The following is a 27,546-nucleotide window of genomic DNA, read 5'->3' on the forward strand; positions in this document are numbered from 1 at the left end:
GCCGGTACTATATAACAATTAAAACATTAATTTCCGATACTATTAACAGTCAAATTCAAACAGTTTATACACAATACACATTATACATAGTCAACGTTTTAAATATTTATATTACTCGGCGACGCGGCGGTAGGTATATATTATTAGCAACAAATTAAAATATTCAGGTATTAGGTTATAGGTACGCTCGCCGAGATTGATTAAACGGAGTATTGATTTTTTTTTATGAATTGCCCTGGGATAGCAAGAAAATAGGTTAGGTACATCGAAAACGACATGTGTACATTAATTGCATTATCTTAAACAAATTGATATAGTATAGACCTGAATGTTTTAGTTGTGCCATTATAGGTATAGGTATTTAAGTATATTAGTATATAGTTAATGTCATTCTGTGTTTATAGTCAGACTCTTGTCAACGGGCGGCCAATAGATGGACATGTGTGGACGCGAAGAGATTTGTTCGGTCGTCTACGATTGTTTGTCTAAACGCGCAGGTTTACCTATGGTCAAAGCAAAATAAAAAAATAAAAAACAAAAGTCAACATTATATTGTAATCAGTAATCTAAATTGTATATTTAGGTTTACTAGAGCGTACGCAATGGTATCAGCTTAGTGAATCCTATTATAACCAACGCTTGGGTGTTATTCTATTACACCTGCAAAGGGTCAGCGCCGTGTAAATAATAGTGAAAAAAAAGAACAGTATACTTTAACCCTCAGTGTCCGCTGTATGTTATGTAACTACTCAATGTGTAAGCTATATGTGTGTGTTATGATTGTTGTTTGGTGTCGAACGAGTCAAAACATATTCCGCCATTCAAAATGATATGGGTGAGTAGTCGTACCAATGTAATGTAGAGCTTAGAACTTAGAATTTATCTTACACGCTCATCTTGTACAAAAAAAAAATAAAATCACAGGACGTACATAAACTATATAATGAGTATGTCGTGTGCTATTCAAGTTTTTATTGAAAAATAATTACCTGCCTATATATTGTGTATTATTATATTACCGTTTAGTGCACCTCTATTTATGTACATTTAAAATGTGTGTGTGTGTGTGTGTGTGTGTGTGTGTGTGTGTGTGTGTATGTGTGTAGGCTCTATAGATGCTGATAAAGGCGTACCGATTGTCTCGAATTTTTGAAGTCTGTACGGCTAATGCTTTGGTCCCAAACACCCATTTAGAAAACGCGTAATAAAACAACGTAATAAATAAACAATAAGAAGAAATAGGTATAGATGTTAATGAGAAGCGGCACTAGGAAAAGTCGAATTCAAATTCAAATTTAAAGCATATAACAACAAAAATGTACACTTTTCCGCGTAAGTACCTACCTACCTATAATATATGGACATACCTCTCAATATCATAACACTATCACATATAATTTAGTTTTCTACAAGTCTTTAAAATAAAGCCTGCGCCCGGCGGACATATCTATGTTAAGTATAACACAAGCTCGATCTTCATTTTACATAATTTTATATTGTTATTGTCGATTTTATTATGACCAATAACCGACAACTGCCTCCATATAATATGTACGTTGTAGGTAAGTACTACATTATTATACCTATATGGCCATACATATTATATATCAGCAGCAGTCGCCGTAACGATTTTTAATTATTCTACTTAAACCCGTGGCTGTGTAGCGGCTGGTCGTATAGGTTTAAATGTCAATTTCTAAAACATTAGATTGTTTTTCAAATAATATTCTCAGACCACATTTGATTCGATTACATTATTGAAATGTTAACATAAAACTATGAGTAAGAACAATTTAAATTAACTTGTACTATGCTTTGGGCTATCCGCGGTATTAGGTACTTTTTACTCAATGAGAAACCTATATAAAGTATGCTAAATTCTTACTTTATCAAGGCAATCGGGTACAATTTTTAATAGTGTATAAGCAGGACTCATAAGTTCATGCCCTGAAAATGTCAAAATAAGCATGCGCTTATGCACTAAAAATTGCCAGTATATTCATTGAAATATGCCTTAAAAAGTTAAAATATATGCATTTATATGCACTAAACATCTGAATTTATCCACTTAAAAATGCTTACTTGGAAAAATCATAAACAATTTTTGAAATAACATGAATTATCCATTCATTTTTTTATTATTATATTTAATTTTTTTATATCTAAATGTAATCACTCTCCAAATTCCGAGAAACTATTGTTAAATAATCAAGAATATAAGACAATTTATATTTTTAATTGTACATATACTGTTACCGAATTCCCAAACATATTATATAAATAAATAATATATTAATATTATAATGAAAAATTATAGACGATCGCTTTTTTTTTTCGTTAAATGTTGATTCTTTCACAGTATTTCCATAAAAAAATACATATTGATATAACAATAATAATATGAATATGAATATCAAAATCATGTATAAAATAGAAATATGCATAAATATGCCAAATAGGCAAAAAAACATCTAAGTATGCAAAAACATGCAAAATAAGACTTCACACATTTGACCGCGGTACCTTGAAATGGATTTCTATATCATCTAGCATTAAATACAACTTAGCAAGATTGATATGCAAATTCATGAACTTACGAGCCCTGGTAATTTATAATATAGGGCTGCGACTCAATTGAGCACAATGTACCTTTTTAACAACACAGGTCACGCAGATATTATATGGTTGAATACAGAAAATCTTTAACAATAGAAATCCTAAAAATAAATGACATGATTGAGCACGGAAATCTATGCAATGTTGTCAATTTCCATATCATATAAAATACAAAATTATACACACACATAATTTAAAAACACAACTTTTAGTAGAATACCTATAAGTATGACTAGAGTACCTTCCGATTTTATACAAACATGTTAACGACAGTAATACGATTTTTTTCAGGTCCAGAATAAATCATATCTGCAGTAGGTATATTATACACACGTTTTTCGTGCATCGTCGTTCTTCTTATATCTATATATTATTCTATCTAATAAATCTATACTTATTGAAACCGACATTACATTCTTTACGTCTTTAGTCTTCAGGATTAAATCATTTTAATTCTACAATTTTCCATTATATAACTTACTTTACACAGATTCGCCATACGTACAAACGCGACAAATGTATACGGTTTATCACAACTGGTAAATAAAATGACATTATAGATCATGTTATTAAGTATTTAAGTCCATAACAATAATAACAATACAATAAATCCCCGGTTTTGGTGGTAAAATCGACAAGGTAACAGAATAATATATGAACAGCGAATTAGTTCATATTATAAATTTACGACATAGGTTTAATTGCATATATATATACAATAAACTATATGTAAGTGTAGTAATGAAGGTATAGTTTATGAAATACCCATACAAAAATACAAAAAAAATGAACGTTAGAAGTGACAACGTTTTATGTTCTTCAGTGCTCAATTATTATTTTAGGGTCGCCATAAAAAAAGGGTCGGGCTTTAATATTTTGTAAGATTACACTCCTAATGAAACGAAATTTTAGACCACTGACCATATTACTCGAGTACTGCCTCGAAACTAAAGTCCCGATATATTTATGATGTGATGAAAGCCTAGAGTATTTTTAAGAATATATTGCTGTAACTTTTTTCTCAATAAAATCATTAGCAATAATATACTACGATAAAATTTAAACGATGTATATAATGTACTACTTACTATTACAATAAATATATCATACACTGTATTATGCGATCCTCGCGTGTATTCCAATTAAACTTATTCACAACGTAAAACAATTAATTAATTAATTAGTTTTTAGAAATAATATTATGTTCGTTACCATGGCATTGGACAGGTATTCTATATAAGTACATGATATACTGCGAGTCCTCGTAGTACAAAATGTAAATTTAATCTAACGCAGCTGATAGTGTGTTTAGGACCGTTCGATGAGCACGATATAGTTTTATAATATTTTTTTGCGAATATTTTTACACTGAACAAGTCGGAAAATAATAATAATATACACTAACAAAATTTTGACTTTATTTTTTTTTTTTTTTACAGCGAGTCTAATGACAAATTTGTTTTTTCTGTACGGGATTTATGTTCTTCTTATTATCGGTCAGACCGCATTGAGTTCGCAGTAAGTAAATGACACCTATTTAATTTTATACAGACTACGTCTCTCTAGCACAACCGAGTCCTAACTCCAAAATCTAATATACGCGTCGGAATATTATAATAATATTATAAGAATGCAGAGTTGGCGTGGCTGATTATTCGTTCGTCCATAATCATTAAAAACCATATATGTGTGTACAATTATTGTACAATGTACCTGCCCTAATGACAATTACAACATGACGTTATACATAGTCGTATAGATTGTAAATGTCTTTTGACTAATAATACAAAGTCGATCTTATTACAATTTAAGTACCTAAACTATCTTACAGTATGTCATGACGCTAATTTTTAAATCATCATAAAAATAAACATGTACACGAAAACATTATTACACTTTCGTATACTATGAACGTCTTAAACATAATATTCTTGAATAAAAATAGAAACAGAAATCTAACAAGTCAAAAGAGTTACATAAAACTATAAAAGTAAAACATAGGATAATTTATTTTCGTATTATTTTTTACGGTAACGATGTAGTATTTGTAGACATTAAATTTCAACGAATTTAATTAGTGCAGCATTGTTTGAAACATAAGAATATGTGAAAAGTAAAGTTAAAAGTAAAAAATGTATAGTTTTTTGTTGCTTCTCGCTTTTCCGTAATTAATAATTATAAAAAGATTTTTATTTGACCATAGCTTTTGCTAAACATAGTTAATAACAAATATGAAATAACAATTTTTTTTAAAGAGGCATTTTGATAACTTGTTAGTTATTATAGTCTCTTCGGAATAAACATAATCACGTATTTTTTATGTACAAAAGTTTGTTTTATAAAAATATTATACTATTTTTAAATTTCAATATTTGACAACAATTTAAAATTACACTAAGTACATGATGTGGCACGTATTAGTTGTAACTTTTTATTCTTATTGAACTTACCACCAGTATACCACTAATATTATATAATATAAAGAACATGCACAGAAATTTAAATACAATTTGAAAGTTTCAGGAAAAAAAATATAAAAGAGCCTATAAAGTTTCAATGATCATGGGCGACAATTTATTTAAATATGCGTTTTTATTCATTAATAACAAACGCATCAGTTATGCAGAATAGTTGTATCAAAATTGTATTATACTTTTAGCAATATTTGAACGATATTTATATTTTGGTGTTTTGGGGTGATCATTTGGTGTTCATAATTTTAAAAACTAATATTTAAGTGATACACAAGTCATATAAAACTAGTAAAGTTGTTTATAAACTATAATAGCTTATGGACTAAGCTACCGAACTCACGTTATACTGCGGTGTTTGGAAAGATCCTTCAAAAAGGGATTAGTTCACGTTCATGTTCATTTTGTTAAAAATGAACTAAATCGTTTCTCGTTCCTGGCTTAAATTAAGGAATTACTTCTTCCGAAATAAAAAACATTTTTCGTTCCTCAATAATTTTAAATTTGCTTTACATAACTTGTAGTGATCATTGTTTAAATGTTTAATTAGATAGTTGTTTTGTTTTTAAAATGTTTACTCTGTTTATTTCATACGAATTAAGGCTGATGAAGCCACCGAGACTGACTCGGCATTCTTGTTAACATTGTCAATTTTATAACTACTTGTCATATAATATAGTTCATTATAATATTGACTAATTTTCTCGAGAAAAAAAAATTATAAACAATTTTGCCATAAGAATTGTTTAAATTTCCTATATTTAAGAAGATTTGGACAACACAAGAGACAAATAAAATCTTCGATGTACCTACTTTTAAAAAATTAACGAAATTTCATTATGTTTCTTCACACAAAATAGAAACTACGTTCTCGCTAATATCCTGAAAACTGGACCAAATCATTGGAACAAGTTCCTTTCAAGCACTGCATTATACCCTATTTAACAATAAAAATGTTATAAATGTTACAATTAAATATTATGTTTACTTGACGTGTCAGCGAAATAAAATCAAATTATTCGTCCATATATGATTCTGATCAGCCCACAACTCTAAACACCTCAACTGCTGACTATGCAGATGATAAAGTATTTTTTTTCAATTCATAAAGACTCAATTATAGCATCTACTAATTTAAAGTCTCTTTTAAATCTACAATTCGAATGGTATGAAAAATGGCGTGTAAAAGTAAATCACAACAAATCGGCTCATACAACTTTTACCCTTAGACACGGTCACTGTGCAAATGTTTCAACTAATAACATACCTATCCTACCCTTCAATGCTATCAAATATTTAGAATTAATTCTCGACTAAAAATTAGTTTGGAACAAACATCTAAAAAATTGATCCTTAACGCTCGATCAAGATCCTTAAAAATACTTAAATCAAAAAATAAATTTACAAGCTTAAAAACCAAACTACTAATATACAAAACTCTCCTAAAGCCTATGTGGGTATAATATGGATTACAACTCTGGGGATCGGCCAAAAAATCCAACGTAAACAAAATTCAAGTCTTTCAGAATATTATTCTCAGAAAAATCACTAACTCTCACTTTTTGTCTCTAATTTAACTCTCCACCAAAATCAAGGTATTCAACCTGTTTTAGCTGAAGCGAAACTATTTTACAAACGTTTTTTCGACCGATTAGAAAATTACCCTCGCCCACTAATAAAAGAGCTACATACCTTCTTACTACCTGGAAATCCACAACGTAGACTCAAAGGGAATTTGTGTCGTGACCCTTAAATTAAATATCTCTCCTCAATCACCCTAAATAAAACACCAAGTTAAGTGCCAGTAACGGGTGGCTTGTTACTCAAGAAATCCATGTTATGTTATCCTTTTTTTATACCATTATTGTACAAAATTGTATAGATTGTGTATGTACTTTTGTGAAATAAAAAAAAAAATTATTCGTCCAATATTCTGAATATTTTATAATTAATATAGACATTTAGATTCATTTTCGTTCAGACTTTTACAAACACCCTTCCACTAGATTAATTTTCATTTTTCATAAAATAATAAGGACACGACAATATTAAGTTTTGTTTTAGCGCGTTTCATAATAATTGAATAAATCATGATCAAACGGCGTTATGGATAGGCATTTCAGGTACAACAACTGTCGCGTGTAGGTGTTTCCGATATTTTATAAGAACCTATAATTTATTATAATATGTTAAATGACAGTTGATATGAGTATAATTAAGTTACAACTAGTGTATAATTACATGTCAAAAACGACAAAATGCAATTAACGGTAATTGAAAATGAAGTAACAAACAATGATACCCAACGTTTATACACTTTCCGAACAAAGTTGTAATTTATTTAATTAAAAATATATGAATGGACAATAATTATTATTCATAAGGCAGTTCTATGGAAACGAATTTATTACTGAATATTTTAAACATCAACTCCTGTTCGTAATAGCTCCTACAAACAATAACTTCAAACCTCACTTGGCCGCACTTCATTTGGCGTCACAACCACTCTTGCATCGCATTATTATTATTATAATAAATTATTATTATATTTTGTACCCTCGCCGTCTATTAATTGCCCTTGGAGTGTTTTTAGACCGACCGCACTATAAAGACGCCTGCACACCCATCTCCGCTGACCTAGCCACGTCGCTACGGCTATGAAAAAAAACACGTGAAATCGTGGAGTTAGTATTATTAGGTACAAAATAATATACTCATAACGGTCTACTTACACATTTGTGTGTACAATTCGTTATACTCCGTTTATAAGTGAGGTTTAGAGAAAAATAAAAATGGAAGTTCGTGTGATGTAACAGTAGCTATAATCGTGTACACTATTTTAGTTATGGTGTGTAACCATGACTGGTAGATTCAAGGGTGGCCAAAAGGCCTGGCTTTCATGACTCATTTATCTGTGTTAACATATAGTTGTGACGTAACACGTATACCTTTACGTACTAACATTTAAAAAAAAATATTTTTTATAAACTAATTTATATGTTATGTAGGTTTATTATTTAGGTTTTTGAAACATATTCGTTTTAATACGTAATCAATAACTTTATAACGTATAACCTAACTTTATACTTTGTGTTTATAACATTTTATCTTATAGCTAATTAGACTGAAGTTACATTTATTTAATAATATAAAAATCCCTTAAACTAATCATTTAATGACTAATAGATAATAATGTTTATTATAAACATATGCATTTCATATTGCGAACAAAATAAAATCCTAAATTCGCTATTAACTTATAAGTTGTAATCAACCCAATTTCGGCTTGTTCCAAATTATAATATCAAAAAAAATATACCAAAATGGAATCCGATTTTACCCAATATTTTACTACTATATCTTAAAACCAAATTTACTCGGCTGATTTTGACGAAAATCTCAGAGACCGTTCTTAGAGATATCAGAAAATGTTTAGTGTATTTTGAACCACTGTAAAAATATGTCAAGTGCTAAATTCAATCTACTTTTGGGTTGCACATCTAGATCTAGGTCAAATTATTTTACAAATAAAGGCTACACAGACGTTGATTTGCCAGTGAACTGAGATACACTAAAAGTAAGATCGGTATACCTATATAGCACCGCTTTTAAGTATTTTTAATTTGTTCATTTTTCAATCGGAGAACTAGGGTTATGCGACTACCCATTATAGTAATCGTACAATGGAACCCCGGACAGCGATCAGCTGATTTTGGTAGATGAATAGGTACCTGTACTTATTACTTTTTTTGGACCGTAGGCACTTAACTTTATGATCTCTGGAAATATATTAATTATCACATCCTTAAGCCTCGAACATTGTGAATCCGCTGTGTCAATCAGCAATCAGTGCTGTTTAAATATTTTAGACTCTGAGCGGGGAGATGATTGCATTCATTTTACAATGATGAGTGTGTTTTTTTTTTGTTTTTTTTTTTGTGTCTGTGCACACTATAAGTAGTTTAAATAAATATGCTTTGATTTTCAACTTCAGTATCCTTTCCTATGGGAAAGTGAATCTAGGCTGTGCATTCGAAAGGTAAAAAAATGAAAATTAAAAAAAAACGGAAATTCGTTCTCAAAATCGATTTTGGTTTTTGATGTGACACTAAAAAAAATACTCTAAATACATGGCATTTCCACTAAATGTGTACATCCACATTTTCTACACAGCATACAATTTTCAAAATAGTTTGACTCGTGTTGAACTATTTATAGGCATAGGTATGAAATTTTCGATTATTATTAGTTTTTTATAACTAATGTAGATAAAAAATATTTCGCTCGTTCAAAAAACTTGAAAATTTAATACAAGGTTCCACGTGCGTTGTTGTTAATGGACATTAAAAATAAAAGTAGAGCGTAAATCCACAATATTTTTTCATGACCGTCTGAAATTCGAATTATGACAAAAATTTTAAAAATCAGGAACATTTGCAAATTATTTTGAGTTAGAAGTTATTATCACAGGCTGGCGTACAAGAATATTTTTTTTGGGCGGGCCCATTAGTTTAACCATAAAAGATAATACAGTAAAATTTTTATGATTTAATAAAGAATAATTTTCATTTAGTTAAAAATATTGGATAAATAGTCCAGTACTATAATATTAAAAAAAAATACATTGAAATACAGTTGCATGGAAAAATTTAATCTCCTCAACTTATCACGTGCAAATACATTTAAAATTTGGTCTGGATTTTATATTAACTCTTCCCTTTCTTGTTTTGAACATTGTTTGAACATGTTTTTTAGAAGTAACAGAATCAATATCCGACTGTGAAAAGAGGACAACAAAACGTTTCATGACCTAAAAAAAAAGTATTAATAAATAAAATAAAACAGGATTTTAGAATCTCATATATACAAAGAGTGCCAACTTGTTTTTAAGCGTGAATTCACTACAATTATATACAACAATTTTCGTATATAATGTATGTATATTTGTTTTCGTGTAAGTATTTAATATTGATTAATTGCACAGACAATTTGTTAAATTTAAAATAAATAGTTATGCAATTAGGTATGCCTTAATAAATAACTAAAAACACAAAATAAAACTAACCTATTTGGTGCATATGCTCAGCACACCAGCAATTCGTGGATGGATTTCCAACAAATTTTAATATTTAAATTATTTAATTAAAATGTGGATTCAAGTTTCGTCGTATTGGAAGTTGACAGCAGACAGAATAATATTACGAGTACACGTGTGTCAATTAACAATTGTTCGTCGGGTAGTGCAATGTTTGTGGTACCTGCCTTATTATATCTTGTCAGAGTTCCATCGGCATTCGAACGACGAAGATCGATATTTAGATAAAATCAGGTTAATCACACGGACACTTACATGTTGTTAATAATAACTTATTATAAAAGGTAGATATAATGTTGTTTCGTTACTCTCCATGCACTATTACTACATAATATATAATATATATTTTGTTAAAATCAATTTTTAAACTTATGATAAAAATTCTAAAATAACAACTTCAATGCCAATATTTAACATTCAAAATTAAAATTATTGTTTTTAAAATTATAACCACCGCGCGGGCCCACAATTATTTGTTTATATTGTAGTACAAAAAATAAAAAATAAAAAATACAATTTTAGTAGAGAGAAGTATCAATAAAATTATTGCATTATTTTATAATGTACAAGTGACCGTTCTAGCAGTTTACGAATACAAAAGAATTTTCTTACGATTGCCTTATAATATACGTCAATTATTAGATTCGCGATTGAAATCGTATACCATACGGCACTGCAGGAACAATAACAAAATAACACATTATGGGTACTTACTGTTTCTATTTAAAAAAATTGTAAAAACTACTCAACTTAAATCAACTTTTTATGATCAAAATTTGTCTAAAAAAAATTTCCAAATTAGCAATTTCGAATTTTGATTTTGTTCAACAAAAATGTATAACATTTAAAATGTAAGATTGTTGGTGTTCAAAAAAATGTTACACTGCAACTTCTTGCAATGCAGGGATCTATGAATTCAAAAAATATAGATATTATTATATTTAAATATTGATTATAACAGAAGTTATTTCATTCGTCAGGTTTTTCTGTTACACTATGTATATGAGACTAAAAATGTTGGCCTAAAAACGCCTTGTGGATAGGCCAAATGAACTTGGAACAATGGAATTCTCAGTTCCCAGTTCGCACTTGATCTAAAACCTTCGGACAAGCAATGACACATTGTATATAAATAACAAGACTCATTTTAACAAGACTGCCTACCTCTCATAATTCTTAGCCACAGCGGAATTAAAAACTCAATAATTATTTTTAAATAACACAATTTTTTCGGAAAAATCGGTTTTAACAGTCGATTTCAAATTACTCACACGTCGTAGAACGACGTTTGTTTGACCTCGAAAACAGTTTTTGGTCGAGTAGTGGAAAATTTTGAATTTTAACGGGTACAAGTGTGATGGCAGTTCGGCATTGTGACTTCCCCCCCCCCCCCCATTAAGCTTAAAGCTATAATCGATTGAGCTTATCGTATAATGGGTTTGTTCTATATACATAGAGTAACCAAACATTTTGATTTAACCTCGTGGACAGAAAGAACTTAAGAAGTTTCATTTAAAATTCCGGCTGCATATCTATTATATCCCGCTGCACACGCTCTTTTTTCATTGCAATCTGCCCGCGTCTACCGTTTATATATTTGCCTACTATGCAGGTTTGCGCGTTTACAGGAAATATCGGCACTGTTACTCGCGGCACCACAAACGATCCGCCAACCCGACGTTCAGGTACCGGCCGCATGTGTCGGAGTGCGCGTCGCCGTCCTCCACCGTGGCCACCTCCGCGGCCGCCTCCAACGACGACGGCTGCGAAGAATCGCGCAGGCAGCCGGCCGAGCAACCGCCGGTACATCGGCGGTTACCGGCACCGCAGACACCACCGGCCACGACGCCATCGCCGACGCCGCTTCCGCCGGCCACTTCACCTGCTCCGCCTCGACTGCCGGCGAGCGCCGACGGCTGGCCGCCAAGTCACAGGCTACACAAACACCTGTTGCTGGTCACCGGGCTGGTGTACCACGAGGTCGTGAGCGAGTGCTCCGTCACGGAACAGACGCGCGACCTCCGCGAACTCGGCTTGACGCTCGAGCGGCGGGCCGGGCCGTTCGGCGCCGGTGACTTCGTGATGGTCCAGGTGGGCACGGGCTGGCGGCTCAACGTCCATCTGCTGGACGTGCTGGTCGACAGGCTGGGCAACGTGTCCGTGTACGCGGACAAGAAGTACTACAGCAAAACGATGACCAAACACTGCCGGAACATCGGCGACCGGTGCACGCTGCTCACCAACCTGGTGCCCGTCATCGAGCAGCTGGAGCTGCGACAGGAATTCGTCGTCGGCGGTGGCACCGGCGGCGGCATGTACGACCCCGACTGGATCCCGGTGCCCGCCGTGCCGCCCCTGCCCCGCAACTTCACCGGCGACACCGAGAAACAAATCGAATACCTGACGTGGCGGCTGTGCGTCCGGGACAGGCGTCAAAATTTCTACTACAAACTCGATCAGGACTCGCTGCGGTCTCCCTTGAGGTATACGAAACGCTTCGGCCACAACCGCCACCCGCAATACCCAATACCCGCTTGTCCATCCACACACACACACACACACACACACACACACACACACACACACAAATAAACACACACCCGCCGGGGGCGAAGCGTGCACGTCAGCACTGCAGTCAAGAGAGATCGAAAATTTCATATCTTAAGCATATATCTGCTCACTGCAGTTTTAATAATTCGAATGAAATATTTTGGTTATTAACAGTCGAAGTCACCGTCTCACACTCGACCATTTTAATCTCATTATACACAATAATGTTTAACATTTTTACACTGCGATCTCGTTAAACTACAACTTTACGTGCGTTGAATGTCGTCAGAGCCAAACTAGGGGTCAATGGAGCCAATAGAGCCAATAATTGCCATCAGTGCCATAGTAATAATATCATAGTAAAGAGGAACAATTATTTCTGTAAACAATTATTAAGACATCTAATATTTTTTTTGGATGGACACAAAATTTAATTTTTAATCCTTAAATTTTGACACCCCTCAAAAATTACCGCTTGGAGCTGATGCACTTTTTGCACCTTGGTTAACGCGGTCCAGCGAATGTCGTAGAGAGGGACTCGTTAATAAAATACTGAGTACACAATTTGTGAGCACTTTTGACTCAAAATTGCCCACAACATTTTGACACTGCATCCATACACGCCGGCTTATATACATTTGTAGTTTGTTTTCCTTTATTTTCGATCACTAAAAATTGTACTTTTGCAAAAATGTTTGAACTCTATTACGTGTTTTTCTTTTACTATGATTTTATATAATTATTGTATTCATTAATTTTCCAATGGATCTGACATCAAGCTCTTCCGGTGTGAACATAAATAATATTTATGTTTAAGTAGTTAACGTCAAATAATATGTACTATATTGCAGAACGGCTAGTTAGGTAGGTACTATACCTATTTAATAATCAAATCTTACAGGTCTAATACTTTTGAAGAAAACAGAATATTTTATGTGAAGGTAACTTTCAGATTTTAAAACAACATTACAAAGAAAAATCTGTTTTTACATTACTTACATTTTCTCTGAACCTCGCTCGCGCGCGCACACACACACACACACACACACACACACACACACACACACACACACACACACACACACACACACACACACACACACATACTACGTTAATTGCATACGCCACACAACTATGGACATGATGCGGAGACTTGGCTTGATCACTTTCGACTACACTTTCGACACTTCCCCTTACCGTGGAACAGTCCCAAGCATTTAAAATTGCAGTTTACATCAAGTAATTAGGAGCCGGATACAAAATCATACGTAAACGAGTTAACGAAACTCATGGAACACTTAAACCGAATTTGTGCCAATGGTGAACACACAGTATATAATAGACCGGGACACCGGGTTTACGACAGGTCGTCGACATTTAACACAGGAAAGCACAGACGTATGTATACGCGGAATTCCTGTAAAGGTCAATAGTAGCTACTAGCTACCATATTAGATTTTGATTGCATTTATGCTCTTCAAACATCGAAAATGAGTCTAAAAATGAAAAAATCTTAGCTCGTGTGCACGGTAGTATCTTAATATATTCTACCTAACGCACAGAATTGTAACGGTTTACGTAAATCACATGATATAATTATTATTACACTTATTTTATTTATATATTATTAATATAGGTAGGTACAGAGTGTGACAAAAAGATCATAAAAATGAAAAAATGATTTTAATTAATTTTTTTTTAACTGATGTAATAATAATAATAATTTTATGATTTACTTACACCAGAAAATTCCCAAAAATAAATTTTGAATAAAGTAATTGCTTTTGAATTGATTTACTACAAAAAAATATTGAAAAATTAAAAATTTTTTTTTATTAAATAAACGTTTTAATTTAGAAATTCACTATTTTGAACATTTTTACCATAAAAAAATGTAATTTAGCATTCCGATTTTTTTTTTTTTTTTTGACAAAATTAAAAAATAAAAACAAAAATTATATAGGTTTTGTGAATACTTTTAGAATTGTAACATAAGCGTCTATAAATTTTCGAGAGTTTAAAATTCCCAGAATTCTTCAAAGATGTCCAGTAAAATTAAAATTAAATTAAGGGAAAAACGGGGATTTTTACGCAACACTAGTTTTAGACCAAAATGATTTAGTTTTTAAATGTAACTCATAAAATAATAACCGTAGATGGATACTTAAATTGTCCCCAAATGTTTATATTAGCATTTTCTATACACCGCATACACATTACAATTTAGACGAAATCAGATATTTTAACAAAGAATAGTTATTTGGTTATTTTTTTAGTTATTTAGTTATAATTTTAAATGTTATTCTTCGATATAATTACTATATAATTCAAACTTAATGTAGGTACCAAAATTATTATTATTTTATTAATATATTATGTACACATAATGGCAATTTAAAATGCAATTTTTTTGGCTAACATATTTTATTACTATAATGTCTCGTAGTAAAATAAATTACTTAAATAACAATAATATCATAAAATATACATAGTAGAATATTATAAGCCATGTAATGATAGACCGTCTTCGTTCAGAATTGTTTTTTGTATACGATGATTTTATATCATTAAATTCAAATATTGTGTTACACCCTTTATAGCGACCCCTCTAAGCTCCGGCAGAGGGAGATTCACTTGCCCAAATTTCTTTTTTTATCATTGGATATCATTAATAAAAAACATACAGTTTAGGTAAGACTAAGTATTTGGATGCAATTTGAATTACTAATCCATTTATATTTTATATTTTATTTTAACCTATGTACGGTTATGCCAATGTTATTAAGTGGTGTCTTTTTCTGGTGTACAATAATAATAATATTATTGTTGTAAAGTATATAGGACATAGGTACACAGAACAGTCTAGATATGAAGTCATTAGTCAACTGCGTATATTATATTAATATTAAATATTCCGTAATAGTAAATATTAGATATTATACGAGCTGATGTACTTCGTAGATGATGATATGATGTATAAAGTCCCTCTACCTTGGCCCTCCTACCCATCTTTATGCAATTAAAACCATTCATCACATAATACATATATATATAATTATTATCTATATAACATGAATTATTTCAAATTTATCAGAATTATTTTTTTCCTTGATAACAAAAACTTAATCAAACGTAACCACAGCTGATTATTATAATATATAAATTGTCATTAAAAATGTATATGACTATTATACAGGTTCATATCTGACATAATACTAAACGATGTCGACGCACTTGTTTCCACTCTTGGAACCACGCACAACATAGCAAATTGCCGTTCAGCTGAACCGATCTTGCATCATTAGCTTTAATATAAGTCATTGTCCATTGACCTACAATTAAACTTGCAGATAAGACTGATCGTTGCATGATTTTTTATTCATTATTCAATTTTTATGCAAGTTATATATGATTATCTAAAATATTACAATTTAAAAATTATAAAATTATCAGAAAAAAATGTATACATGGTAAGGCAGTAGGCGTGCATAAATATGAATCTAAAATCATGATTGAATACCTCTATAAAATAAGTCAATTCACTTCAATATTAAAGCTATTAACACAAAATTGGTGAGGCATACTCTTAATACCTAATCTTAATTTGTGGTTTAACCAATTAGTGTTTATTTTATTTTTGACTTTAACTAGCACTATTTCCTAATTGTTTCTATTTGGTGTTAAGTTATTTTGTTGTAGATGGATGTGTGCCTTGGGGCGAACAGGCAACCTACCTAAGATATTGAAATAAAAAAATGTAATGCCTTATTTTCATAGTTCCATCAAAATATTTATATAGTACATTTGATAATATTATCGAAATAAAAATATGCGTTCGAATTAGAGAGTCCTTAAAACCTACAAGGTTTATTAGACGGGAGTACCAGGCAGATGCCTGTTGTGCCCCGATGAACAGCAGTAGATTTCACCCACTCGTCAACAAGAATTAGGCTGTAATTATTCTGGAATTAGGCTAGAAATTTAAAGCGTGCATTAAAAGTTGTTTTGTACATAATATGAGACTTGAGTTATTTACATCCAACAGAAATTAGAGGTGGTAAGTTGTAATAACAGAGTAGGGAAAATATTTGTGTCCCACCTTCTGTGAACCCCACGAGCCACCACTGGTCGGGTGACAACACCTACACCTCCTCTATGGGCAGAGCTGAGTAGTTAATAGTACCTTTATAATGACAAATGACTATGAGTCAATAAAGTATGTGGCATTAAAATCTTGTGAGATGCAAACAAATTATAAAGTGTGATGTAGAAGGTTTTCGCTCTTCGTGGGTCTGTTTGGCATGAATTTGTTCAATGGCCCCCTCCCGACGTAAACATTTGAAATACCGCCAATGATGAAAATGATTATTATTTATTATATAAGTCGCAGCAGCAGATAACGAAGCCATAGTAATAATTTATTATGAATTATATGATTAATGATCACTATGCCACTATGGTTATAATTTAGATTATAGAGTGTTAGGCCACCTTTAACGTCTGATATTTACGTTTAAATTATAATAATGGTATTGTATTCAAAATTATTAAATAATGTTTTTTTGTCATTATAATATTAAGATTTGAAAGTACATATCGGTTTTATATTTTAATTTGCTAATGTATTCAACTTTAAAAATAAAAAATAAATGTGTAAGTTTAAATTATTTTTAAATTGTTTTGAGACAATATATTTAGACAAATCGATACATCATACACTCGAAAACAATATTTTCTGTCGTTTTTGTAATGGGTGATTTCACTTTAAAATGACTCAAAAACATTTTTAAAAAATGATTCTGCGTAAATGAGTTTTGTCTATGTTGCTCTTGGGCCAGAGAGAGAAAACAAACAGTGCGCTGCAGACATACTCTTAGCCACTGTTCGTTTTTAATCTATTGTATACAGAACAAATATCCCGAAACGCTTAATCTATAGACGTAGGTACCTATCGGGTAGGTCGATAATTTTGTCCATAATTACCACCTAAACACAGTGTAATGGTAAATCTTAATTTTATAATGATTTATGACATACAACGTTATTTAAGAACTATTACAGGTAGCCAGGTAGGTAGGTACTTACCACGGAAGTGCATAAAACGCGCTTGTATAGATGCGGGCAAATGTAGCTATTTATGTGTTGAATATATAGTCACATAGGCGCAACTAGGGGGTGCTAAAAGAGTGGTTAGATCAGCTATGTATAACATTTGGTGAAAAGTTTCCACTTGTTGTTGTAACGGTGGGGGGGGGGGCTAAGATGATTATGACAACTGCAAACCTTTAACATGCGTTTTACGTATACCTAAAACTATTTTTGAAAATAATTAATACCTGCATCTGTTATTCGGCAATCAGTAGCGTTATTACTTACTGTCCATATTAACACGTCCTGTTCTTGCTCAATGTTTTGACATTTTCGAGGACGTGTCCGGCGGCTATCGTTGTTTTTCGAAACACCGTTAATCGTTACCAAATCTATAAGAATACTCAAAATACCAAAACGTAACCGGCAACCAGTTATAGGAGGCTCGAAACGTTAACGTAAGCAACAGACGACGGTGATAAACTGAAATCTCGCGTTTCCGCTGCCGTTCCCACGCCCCGCAAGCAGAGCGACTTTGATCAATTTACCTACCTATTTATGAGTACCTACTTTATAAGTATGTTTTATTGAATTAGGCTTAGTCAATTAAATATGTTACCTACTTAATGAGTTCGACGATTTAATCTCCTCGAATGATTATACAATACACGTATTATAGCATATTCACATATTGTGTATATTTAGATATACGTATATGATGTGTGTGTGCAAGGGTGCTAGCAGAAATAGGAGGAGGGAGGCAAAGTTAAAAATCTCCGATAACACACCACTATATACTACTATTTATTTTGTTTTTACAAGTTATAAAACGATAAATTAAAATTAAAATAGAGGGGGGGGCAGTGTGTGTGCATAAATGTATATTATAATGTTCATATTGGAATAGGTACGCTATGAGGTATTCTCAATTTTAGAGCACTTTGGCTTAAACAGTATTTAGTATTTACACATGTCAGATCTTGATCGTAATACCTGCCTATGATAAGGCATCGTCTTACTTTACGTCAACACACATACATGTATATTCTGTGTATCCGTGAAACCTGCCTGTAAAGTGAAGGCGTGAAGAGATATTAGAAGCCTAACCTAGACATTTTAATTTTAGTTTCTTGCTGAACCAAATGGCTTTTTTTTTTTTAGTCAATTATCACCCTATAGCACCCACGCTGAGGACGTTTTGTATATTAAATCTAAATCACGATCATAATACATGTAGTTTTTTGTACAGTTTTTGAAAATAAAAAAAATAATTAGCCTTCCAATTCCTTATTCTTATTCAATTTTCGTTTGTCGATAACCACTGTGCACAAATGGTTTGTTTCAGTGATCAGAGCGATATTGCCGAGAGTGACAATGTCGTCTTCGAAACCAGTTTGTCACTCACCGACATACTACCGATCAATCCAAAGAACTACGACAAAAACCGTGCGCCAAAAGTACAAGGGCAACCGACCATTGTCTACTTCCACGTCACCGTGCTGTCTTTGGATTCCATTAACGAAGAATCCATGGTAAACATAAAAATCAAAATTACACCGACGCTACAACGTTAGCAGTGAATAATCATATTATCGTTCGTGTGCAATTATATGGGCCCCATAAGTGTAAAATGGTGGGGGGCGGGGGTGGACGAGAGGACTACAGGCCATCGGAATATGTTGTACAGCTAATATGTTGCTAATATGTTGCCCCCCCCCCTCCCACCATGTGCATTTTTTAATAGCATTTATAAAATATATTTTGTGCACCTATACCAAAACATTGTAGGCTACAGCTCCGTCCCGCATATAAACAATTCATCACCACGCTACACTTGGATACGCTCAACCATTCCTTGAACAATACCTACTATAATGCGAATAATATAATATATTATAGTCAAATTAAAATGACAATAATTGACAAGCAACTAACAAGGGCCCCTGCAGCTTACAATATATAGATTAATAATAAATGCATGTACATATACGAAATACCTACGTCCTACAGTAAAACAATTTAGGAAAGCTCACTCTACGAAAGTGCTAATAAATTCCTGGTTTCTAAACGTATTTGAATACAACAGTATAAATAATAATTCCTAAATAATATTTATTTATTTTTTATGAGTTTGAGTAATCGTAGAGTAAAATCACCTACTACAAAAATCATACGAATATTTTGACAATATTTTTTAGGGTCAAACACATCAGTTTTATATAATTTATTATTATTTGACTTAACAGTTAACACTCGACTTTAAAAATAAAAATTGTAAATTTGAATGAATATAAATTTATATTCTTAACATTTTTCAAATTTGTACTCTCTGACAGTTTTATCATGAGTGCCTCTACTCTAAGATTACTCAAAAACATGAAAAAAAATGATTTCGTGTGAATGCATTTTGTCTATTTTTCGGGGATCCAGAAATAGAAAACAGTCAATCAATGACATCCTCTTAAAGCAAATACATATTATAACAACCAAATTTCTAGATAAAATATTTTGAATTTCCTATTTTACACAAAAAGCTCGTACAAATGTGCACTGAAAATAAGTAAAATTACCTGAAATACATTTCTAGGTGAAACCTATAGTGGTAAATTTTGATATTTCCTTGTAATTATTTGAAATATTATACTTCAATTAATAGTTGCTAATTGTTGTGTAATATATATTATATTATTGTCAAAAACCCGACTGTTGGTATTCCTCAAATAAGTAGATTATTCCAACATCGTTAAATACTCAAATAATTATTTGTCCATGACGTGTGTATTCTTGAATAAATTTGAATATTGGCCAAATTAAACCTTGATAACCACGTAACGAGCCAAGTGATGATTTTTAGAATAACACGTCACAAGTCCAAAATAATCTCATAAGATGAACTGTTATTTACTCAATCAGAGCAATTTATCTTCAGCTATACTGTAAGTTTATAGGTGTGAGGCCATGGGGAGGGGGTTGTACATATGTCTTATATGTTGTATAACTGACCTAACCTGTAATAGACTACGTGTCTACGCGTACAACCTAGGTATAGTCATACATAGGTAACTAGGTTTCTGATTCCAGACGTACGTGGCGGACATATTCTTGGCGCAAAGTTGGAGGGACCAGAGACTTCGACTCCCCGAAAACATGAGCGAAGACTACCGCATACTGGACGTCGAATGGTTGCACGACATATGGCGACCAGATTGTTTCTTCAAGAACGCCAAAAAAGTCACGTTTCACGAGATGAGCATACCCAACCATTACTTGTGGCTGTACCACGACAAGACTCTGCTGTATATGTCTAAGTACGACGAATCGCGGAATTGAGACAAACGGGGATGAATTAAGGGCAAAAACGTGGCGGCGTCGGCCCTGGAAGTTTCAGATATTTTGAATTGATCCGTTACGAATTACGATACTACGTACAGTTAACTGTTATGCAGGGGGATTTACCAAGTATGCTCACCACAGGCGCAATTTGGTAGGGACTTGCCAAAAATGTGTATTTTAATTGGAGTATTAAATCTTTCTTTAGTTATTTATAACCTACATAACTCAGTAAACGTTGTTTGAAAACATTTTCGTCTAAAATCATAATTCGAATAAACTCATAGTTAAATGAAAAAAAATGGGATGAGGGTGCTTGGTGAATCACCCTGTACATTTTTTTTTCTCACAGTTTACTTAACGGGAGATTCAAAATTCATTGTGATATAGATTATTATAGTCAGTAGGTACTCAGTTGTTAAATTAGCAATAATTGTAGCCGACGATCGACAGGAGATTGCTCTTATTTCGTCGAACGCATGTTTCTACACATTTGTTTAAGGGCTGAAGCCTTTGTCGGCATACACGTATTGACTATATAATTCATACTAATACATTCGTGATTTTTTTTGTTGCCTCTCCTAGATTGACGTTGGTATTATCGTGTGCAATGAAATTTGAATCATATCCACATGACACTCAAATATGTTCAATGATGATCGAAAGCCGTGAGTGACAAATTTTACTAAACAATAAAATAATATATACGTGTGGTGACCTACCTATCAAGTATAATACAACTTCAGGCACACGTATAATATTATATTAAATTGTGTTAATTTATCAATTAATCTGGTAATGATTTCCCAGTCACCTATAGACCATATAGTATTTTCAGTGCACTAACTATAGTTAAGATACTTGTTATATATTGTTAATACTAATATTTAACTTTCCAGTGTCTCATACAACTCACGATTTGGTTTTTATATGGAATATGACAGATCCATTAGTGGTAAATCCAGATATCGAGTTGCCTCAACTCGACATATCGAACAATATTACTACTGATTGCACAATAGAATACTCAACAGGTGTGAAAAATATAATACTATTAATTAATATTTGAATATTACATACTTTAAACACTCGTGTACATACTACAAGGCCCAGATTAATCCGGGGAACTACCGAGGAAATCTCTGTGGGGCCGCTCAACTTTTTTTTTATATAGTACTGCGTATTCGAATAGTTTTTCCAAAAAGTATTTAAAATAGTATTCAAATAAAAAAAGAGTATTTGAATACATTTATTCAAATACCTTACAAGACTGGTACTTGATAGTAAAATACCTATATAAATATTGACATCAAAATAAACTATACAAATAATAAATATAGGATTCCCTGGTAAATAATAATGTACGTAAAACTCGTATTTTTTTTATCAATTCGAGTATTGTTAGAATGCTATTGAAAATTAAAATAATAATTTAAAAAAACCTGGGTTGCGTGATTCAATTTACATTAGGTAGATACCTATCTGATATTATATTGTTTATAATTTATAGGGAATTTCACATGTTTGGCCGTTATGTTCAATTTACGAAGACGCTTAGGGTACCATTTATTCCACACGTACATTCCATCGGCGCTGATCGTTGTCATGTCGTGGATTTCGTTTTGGATAAAACCTGAGGCCATACCAGCTAGAGTGACGTTGGGCGTGACTTCGCTATTGACGCTCGGTAAAGCTTAAACTGATCAAATTAATCGAATCAATATAGGTCACAGTATGAGTCGTAAAACCGTTTATTTAAAAAAAAAAAACAATAATTTTTACGCAGCCACTCAGAACACTCAGTCACAACAGTCACTGCCGCCTGTATCCTACGTGAAAGCCATCGACATATGGATGTCTTCGTGTTCGATTTTCGTTTTTCTGTCCTTAATGGAATTCGCCGTCGTCAACAACTACATGGGACCGGTGGCAACCAAAGTGATGAAAGGATACTCAGAAGAAGACATCCGAGGAGGCGACGACTTCAAGGTACCTATATACTGACACATACCGAAGTTTATACAGACATAAACGAATGAAAATAACACATTCAAAATTATAATTTGGACTGATTTAATCCCTCGCTCACATAAGTCAACAAACAGCGGTCAGCTGTTTCGAAATGTGTGCCTACCTCTACATAAAACAAAAACTTTTATTTACGAGTCAGTGAATGCAATAATTATTTTTAAATATGTCGTGGTGCTTTTCCGCTGCCACAGTGTTCGTATAAAACGTGTGGTTAACTCGTTAGTCGTTACCTACCATAATAAATAATAGTATACTAAATAGTTGTACAAATTAATCACCCACCCATATATCTACTTCAAGTAGGTACCTATCCGTTACCGTACGGTTGATGTCCGGTGGCTATAAACCGGTGAAAATACTTTTTCAATTTTTTTTTTAATTTGGTAAATAACAAGAAACTTATACCGAACACGGACCAGTGACCACACCACGGTGTGCTAGGTTTTGGTGGAAAAGGTACATTTCAGGGGCGTGTTCGGAAATTTTAAATTAGGTGGGAAAGGAGGAGAGATTGAAAAATGTTTATAGGTTCATCTGGAAGGGACTTTGTATCCTCTTAAACATAAAAATATTAACTAGAATCGTGCCCCCCCCCCCGGCCCTACGAGGCTTTAAAATAAATGTAAATTAAATTGATAACCCTCTCCCCATTTGGCGTATTAACAATTTAACATATGCTTACAATAAAGAGTATGTGAAGCCCCCCTCCAAAAAAAAAGTTTTAGGTATTTGTTTATAAAATTAAAACCTGACTGTTGACCCGAATAATTGTTATAATGTTCTTATATATACACTTCAAGGGTGATATAAAATAGTAATGTAAATTAGTAAATGTGTATAAATAGTAATTGTGTATCCACTATCCGCTAGCGGCCGTCCGCGCCCGTTTGAATTAAGGTGAGTTTCCACTGGACCGTTTGTGTGTACTGTGTACCTACCTACATGAAAATTTAAACATACACACACATACATCGCGATCCACTTGCCATAGCCTAAAGTAGATCGTTTGAACGAAAATATGGTTGAATAAGAACCACGACCGCGCGCTGCAGTTCAACTGCGTGTAACCAACTTTGATTATTATATATAGGTAGTCACTGTTTAATCAAAGTGGTCGCCAAATGGCAGCCCGCGGACGAACTTTATCTGGCCCGCGGACAGGAAATTTATTTTTAAAATAATTTTTACTATGGAGTATTAAATTAACTGAGGTACCTCTATTTTAATTCAATTTTTTTAATTTCACCATTACTTTCTTTGGATAGACGTTACATTTTGATGGCCACCGAAAACATCCTAAATTCATAAGGTACAGGCCCTCCAAAAATATCAATTCATGATCCTTGCTGTGATATATGCATTATTAGGTTGTCAATGCCACCAAAATCTAAATGTCATATTATTTGATTTCCACCAATCACACGTTTCAATTACGTTTCAACGTACTGTTTTACTCCCATAATAATTTTGAGAACATATTTGAATTTACAATAAAGTCTACTTTTGCATTAAATCCTTCGACTGCGGGCGGAGTTTAAGCGTTGCATTGCATAAGAGTAGAGTGATGAATTTATTTGGCGAGGCTATTGCCTAAAATGATTCGATACACAACATACATTCTAAAAATGTGACTAAAAAAATAATTGCTGGGAGATAACAATAATATTCCAGAGGAGTCCCCTATAATCCTCTTAGTTCCCCCCCCCCCCATCTCACAATTTTACGCTTATGTTCACATGCAATCGTTATTATATAGACATAAAATCGAAATTATTTCATGGTGAAATGTTATTATAATTCAGACCTTAAACGAGTTCCAGCTTACAAACTTAAGTTTTACACATTACACCAATAATAATGTTGAAAACAGATTTCATTTCGTATTTTTATGTCAACTTTGAATCCTTTGAGCCACATTTTTAATATATTAATTTTAAAAAAATCTCATATTTTTTAAATTTCAGTGATAAAAAAAGTCTTTTTAAAATATATTTATAATATTTGTTTTTGTATAACTCTGACTCGAAATTCGAAGGTTTCAAAATAAACACCATACAAATTCAGATGCTTTTAAAACTATTATCGGAATAAAACTCAAACCAGTAGACATAGAAACGCGTTTAATATACTTATATAGTAAGTAGGTCTATTTTGCTATAAAAACGGTACCCTAGTCCCTAGTGTGGAACCCCTTTCAGCTTAATTAACTATTTAAAGAAATAAATAACTAAGTTATTCGTTTTTTTTTTAACTAGTTAAGTTACTTAGATATAACTTAACTTTTAAACTTCGGTGTTATGCTGCCCAGCTCACACTTCAAACCCTCGTGAGCCAGGCACTGCATAGTGTACGTAACTATATATTTATGCGTAGTATTAATAATATTTTGATTTTGATTTTAGGAACTGGACCCGAAAAACCGAAGTCCGATCAGAAGTGTGGCCACCGTGGCCGCGGCACCGCAGTACCCGACTTTCTGCAACGGCCGCGCAATCGCACTGTACATCGACAAGTTCTCACGGTTCTTTTTCCCGTTTTCGTTTTTTATCCTCAACGTCGCCTATTGGACATCGTTTTTGTAAGTGAGGTGCCTAGCCTACGGATTTTCGCCCTATCTGACTTCATAAGACGTACATAATTATACTCGTCACATGACACATTCTCGTTACATATGGCATCGACACAAATCGTCGCTGATATGCATTACTGTCACCGTCACACGCAATACACCTAAGACCTAACGACGATGTAAAATGTGTACATTTCACTATTTTTCTAAAATTTGTAGGTACGAAAGGTAGATGTTACTTTTCGTACCCACGAATCTAAGAAAACTTATAAAGTATATGCATTGTGTACCTATAGACGCAATGGCTTGCAGAACTTGAAATTTTTTAGAGGCTACCTAGTTTAATAATAAATTTACGATAGTAAGGCTTATGAGTAGGAATTACTAAAATACTAGTCAACACTAAATTATTATCCATTAACTACCCCCCACCAGTCACCACCCTTCAAAAAATCAGAGAACGCCTCTTGATTACCTTCGGCCCTTTCGCCAAGCCACTATTAAATATAGGTGTACCCCTTACCCCTATCTACATACAACTATATGCTCTATTAATTAAATTATTTTTTTATTTTTTTTTTTTTAGTTAAACATATCATATTATATTAAGTTGCTGTAATAATTTAATATTATTGTGTAATTGATTGATATATTTATAATTTGCCTACAACTATATTATATACGTTTGTTTAATGATTTATAATTGTGTGTGATTGAGTTTTAGGTATATATATATTATATAGCCGTTTAGGAAATATGTGAGTTTAAATAATATATTTTCCATTGATATTGATGATATACAAATCAATATGCAGTATAGCTAGGTCAAAGTTGGTATAACACTATACCTATTTTTGATGACCGTTTATAACGACATTGAAAAGGCCGAAAAATATACTAGATTAATTTGAGGAATCGTAGGTAACATCAACTAATAATTCATACAAACATAGGTACATAGGGCTCGGAAGTTATTAAATAAACCTAAATTACAAAATTTAATTTTAGATAATATTTTTAAAGCTAGTTTGAAAAAAAATTATTGATTCACTATGTGAATTCTGTAGGTAATATTGTGTAACTTAGCAGTGATTCTAAATTGTATGCTAAACGTTAAAAAAGAAAAAATTTCCAAAAAATAATCTGAGAAAATTAGATGTGTTGTATTTATAAAGCTTTTAAATAGAAGGCTGGTAATAATGATATAATATGGGCACTACCTGCTTTTTCAGTCTTTGCACATCTATGGGAAAATATATTAAAAAACAAGGATGATTAAATAATAGTTAAGAAAATATTTTTTCTCAAGCAAAATGTTATATTAAATGATTTACCTATTGTATAAAACAAATATTTTAAAAAATGTTAATATCTAGGTATTTCTGAAATAATGAGGGTCTTACGTTAAACGGATCACCCGGTACACTCTGCCAAACAATTTCAATAATACAAGGCTTCTGTAGCGATTAGGTATCAACAATTTTGTTAAAATGATGTTTTCTTTTTGGTATACTTTGCACAAAATTAGAAATAATTGATTATTAAATAGGCACTTACTTGAGTAATAAAATACAAATGTAAATGTTTTGTATAAAATAAATTATAAAATATGCATAATAAATCGACCTATAAAAATTTTAAAGTATGCATGGTTTCTCTAAAACTGGGAAAATGTGAATTTCAAATTTTAGCTTCATTTAGTTATTGTATACTATATATAGAATTTCGATTTAATCTGCTATAAAACAATAGTATGTAGGCATATAGAAAAATATGCAACTCCCATAACTTAAACC

General features: G+C 32.3%; 1 protein-coding gene across 1 annotated transcript; it reads left to right on the plus strand.

The window, feature by feature from the left end:
• Positions 1-639: 639 nt before the first annotated feature.
• LOC111037614 (glycine receptor subunit alpha-4-like) lies at positions 640-26,372 on the plus strand. Its single transcript, XM_022320280.1, has 10 exons — positions 640-835; positions 4,056-4,134; positions 11,811-12,665; positions 19,166-19,352; positions 20,902-21,128; positions 21,736-21,818; positions 22,050-22,184; positions 22,661-22,837; positions 22,937-23,139; positions 25,584-26,372. The coding sequence occupies exons 1-10, from the start codon at positions 832-834 to the stop codon at positions 25,761-25,763; spliced, it is 2,130 nt and encodes a 709-aa protein (XP_022175972.1). The 5' UTR covers positions 640-831; the 3' UTR covers positions 25,764-26,372.
• The last annotated feature ends 1,174 nt before the right edge of the window (positions 26,373-27,546 follow it).

The sequence above is a fragment of the Myzus persicae genome, unplaced genomic scaffold (assembly GCF_001856785.1).
Source record: "Myzus persicae strain clone G006 unplaced genomic scaffold, MPER_G0061.0, whole genome shotgun sequence".
NCBI classification, from domain to species: Eukaryota; Metazoa; Arthropoda; class Insecta; order Hemiptera; family Aphididae; genus Myzus; species Myzus persicae.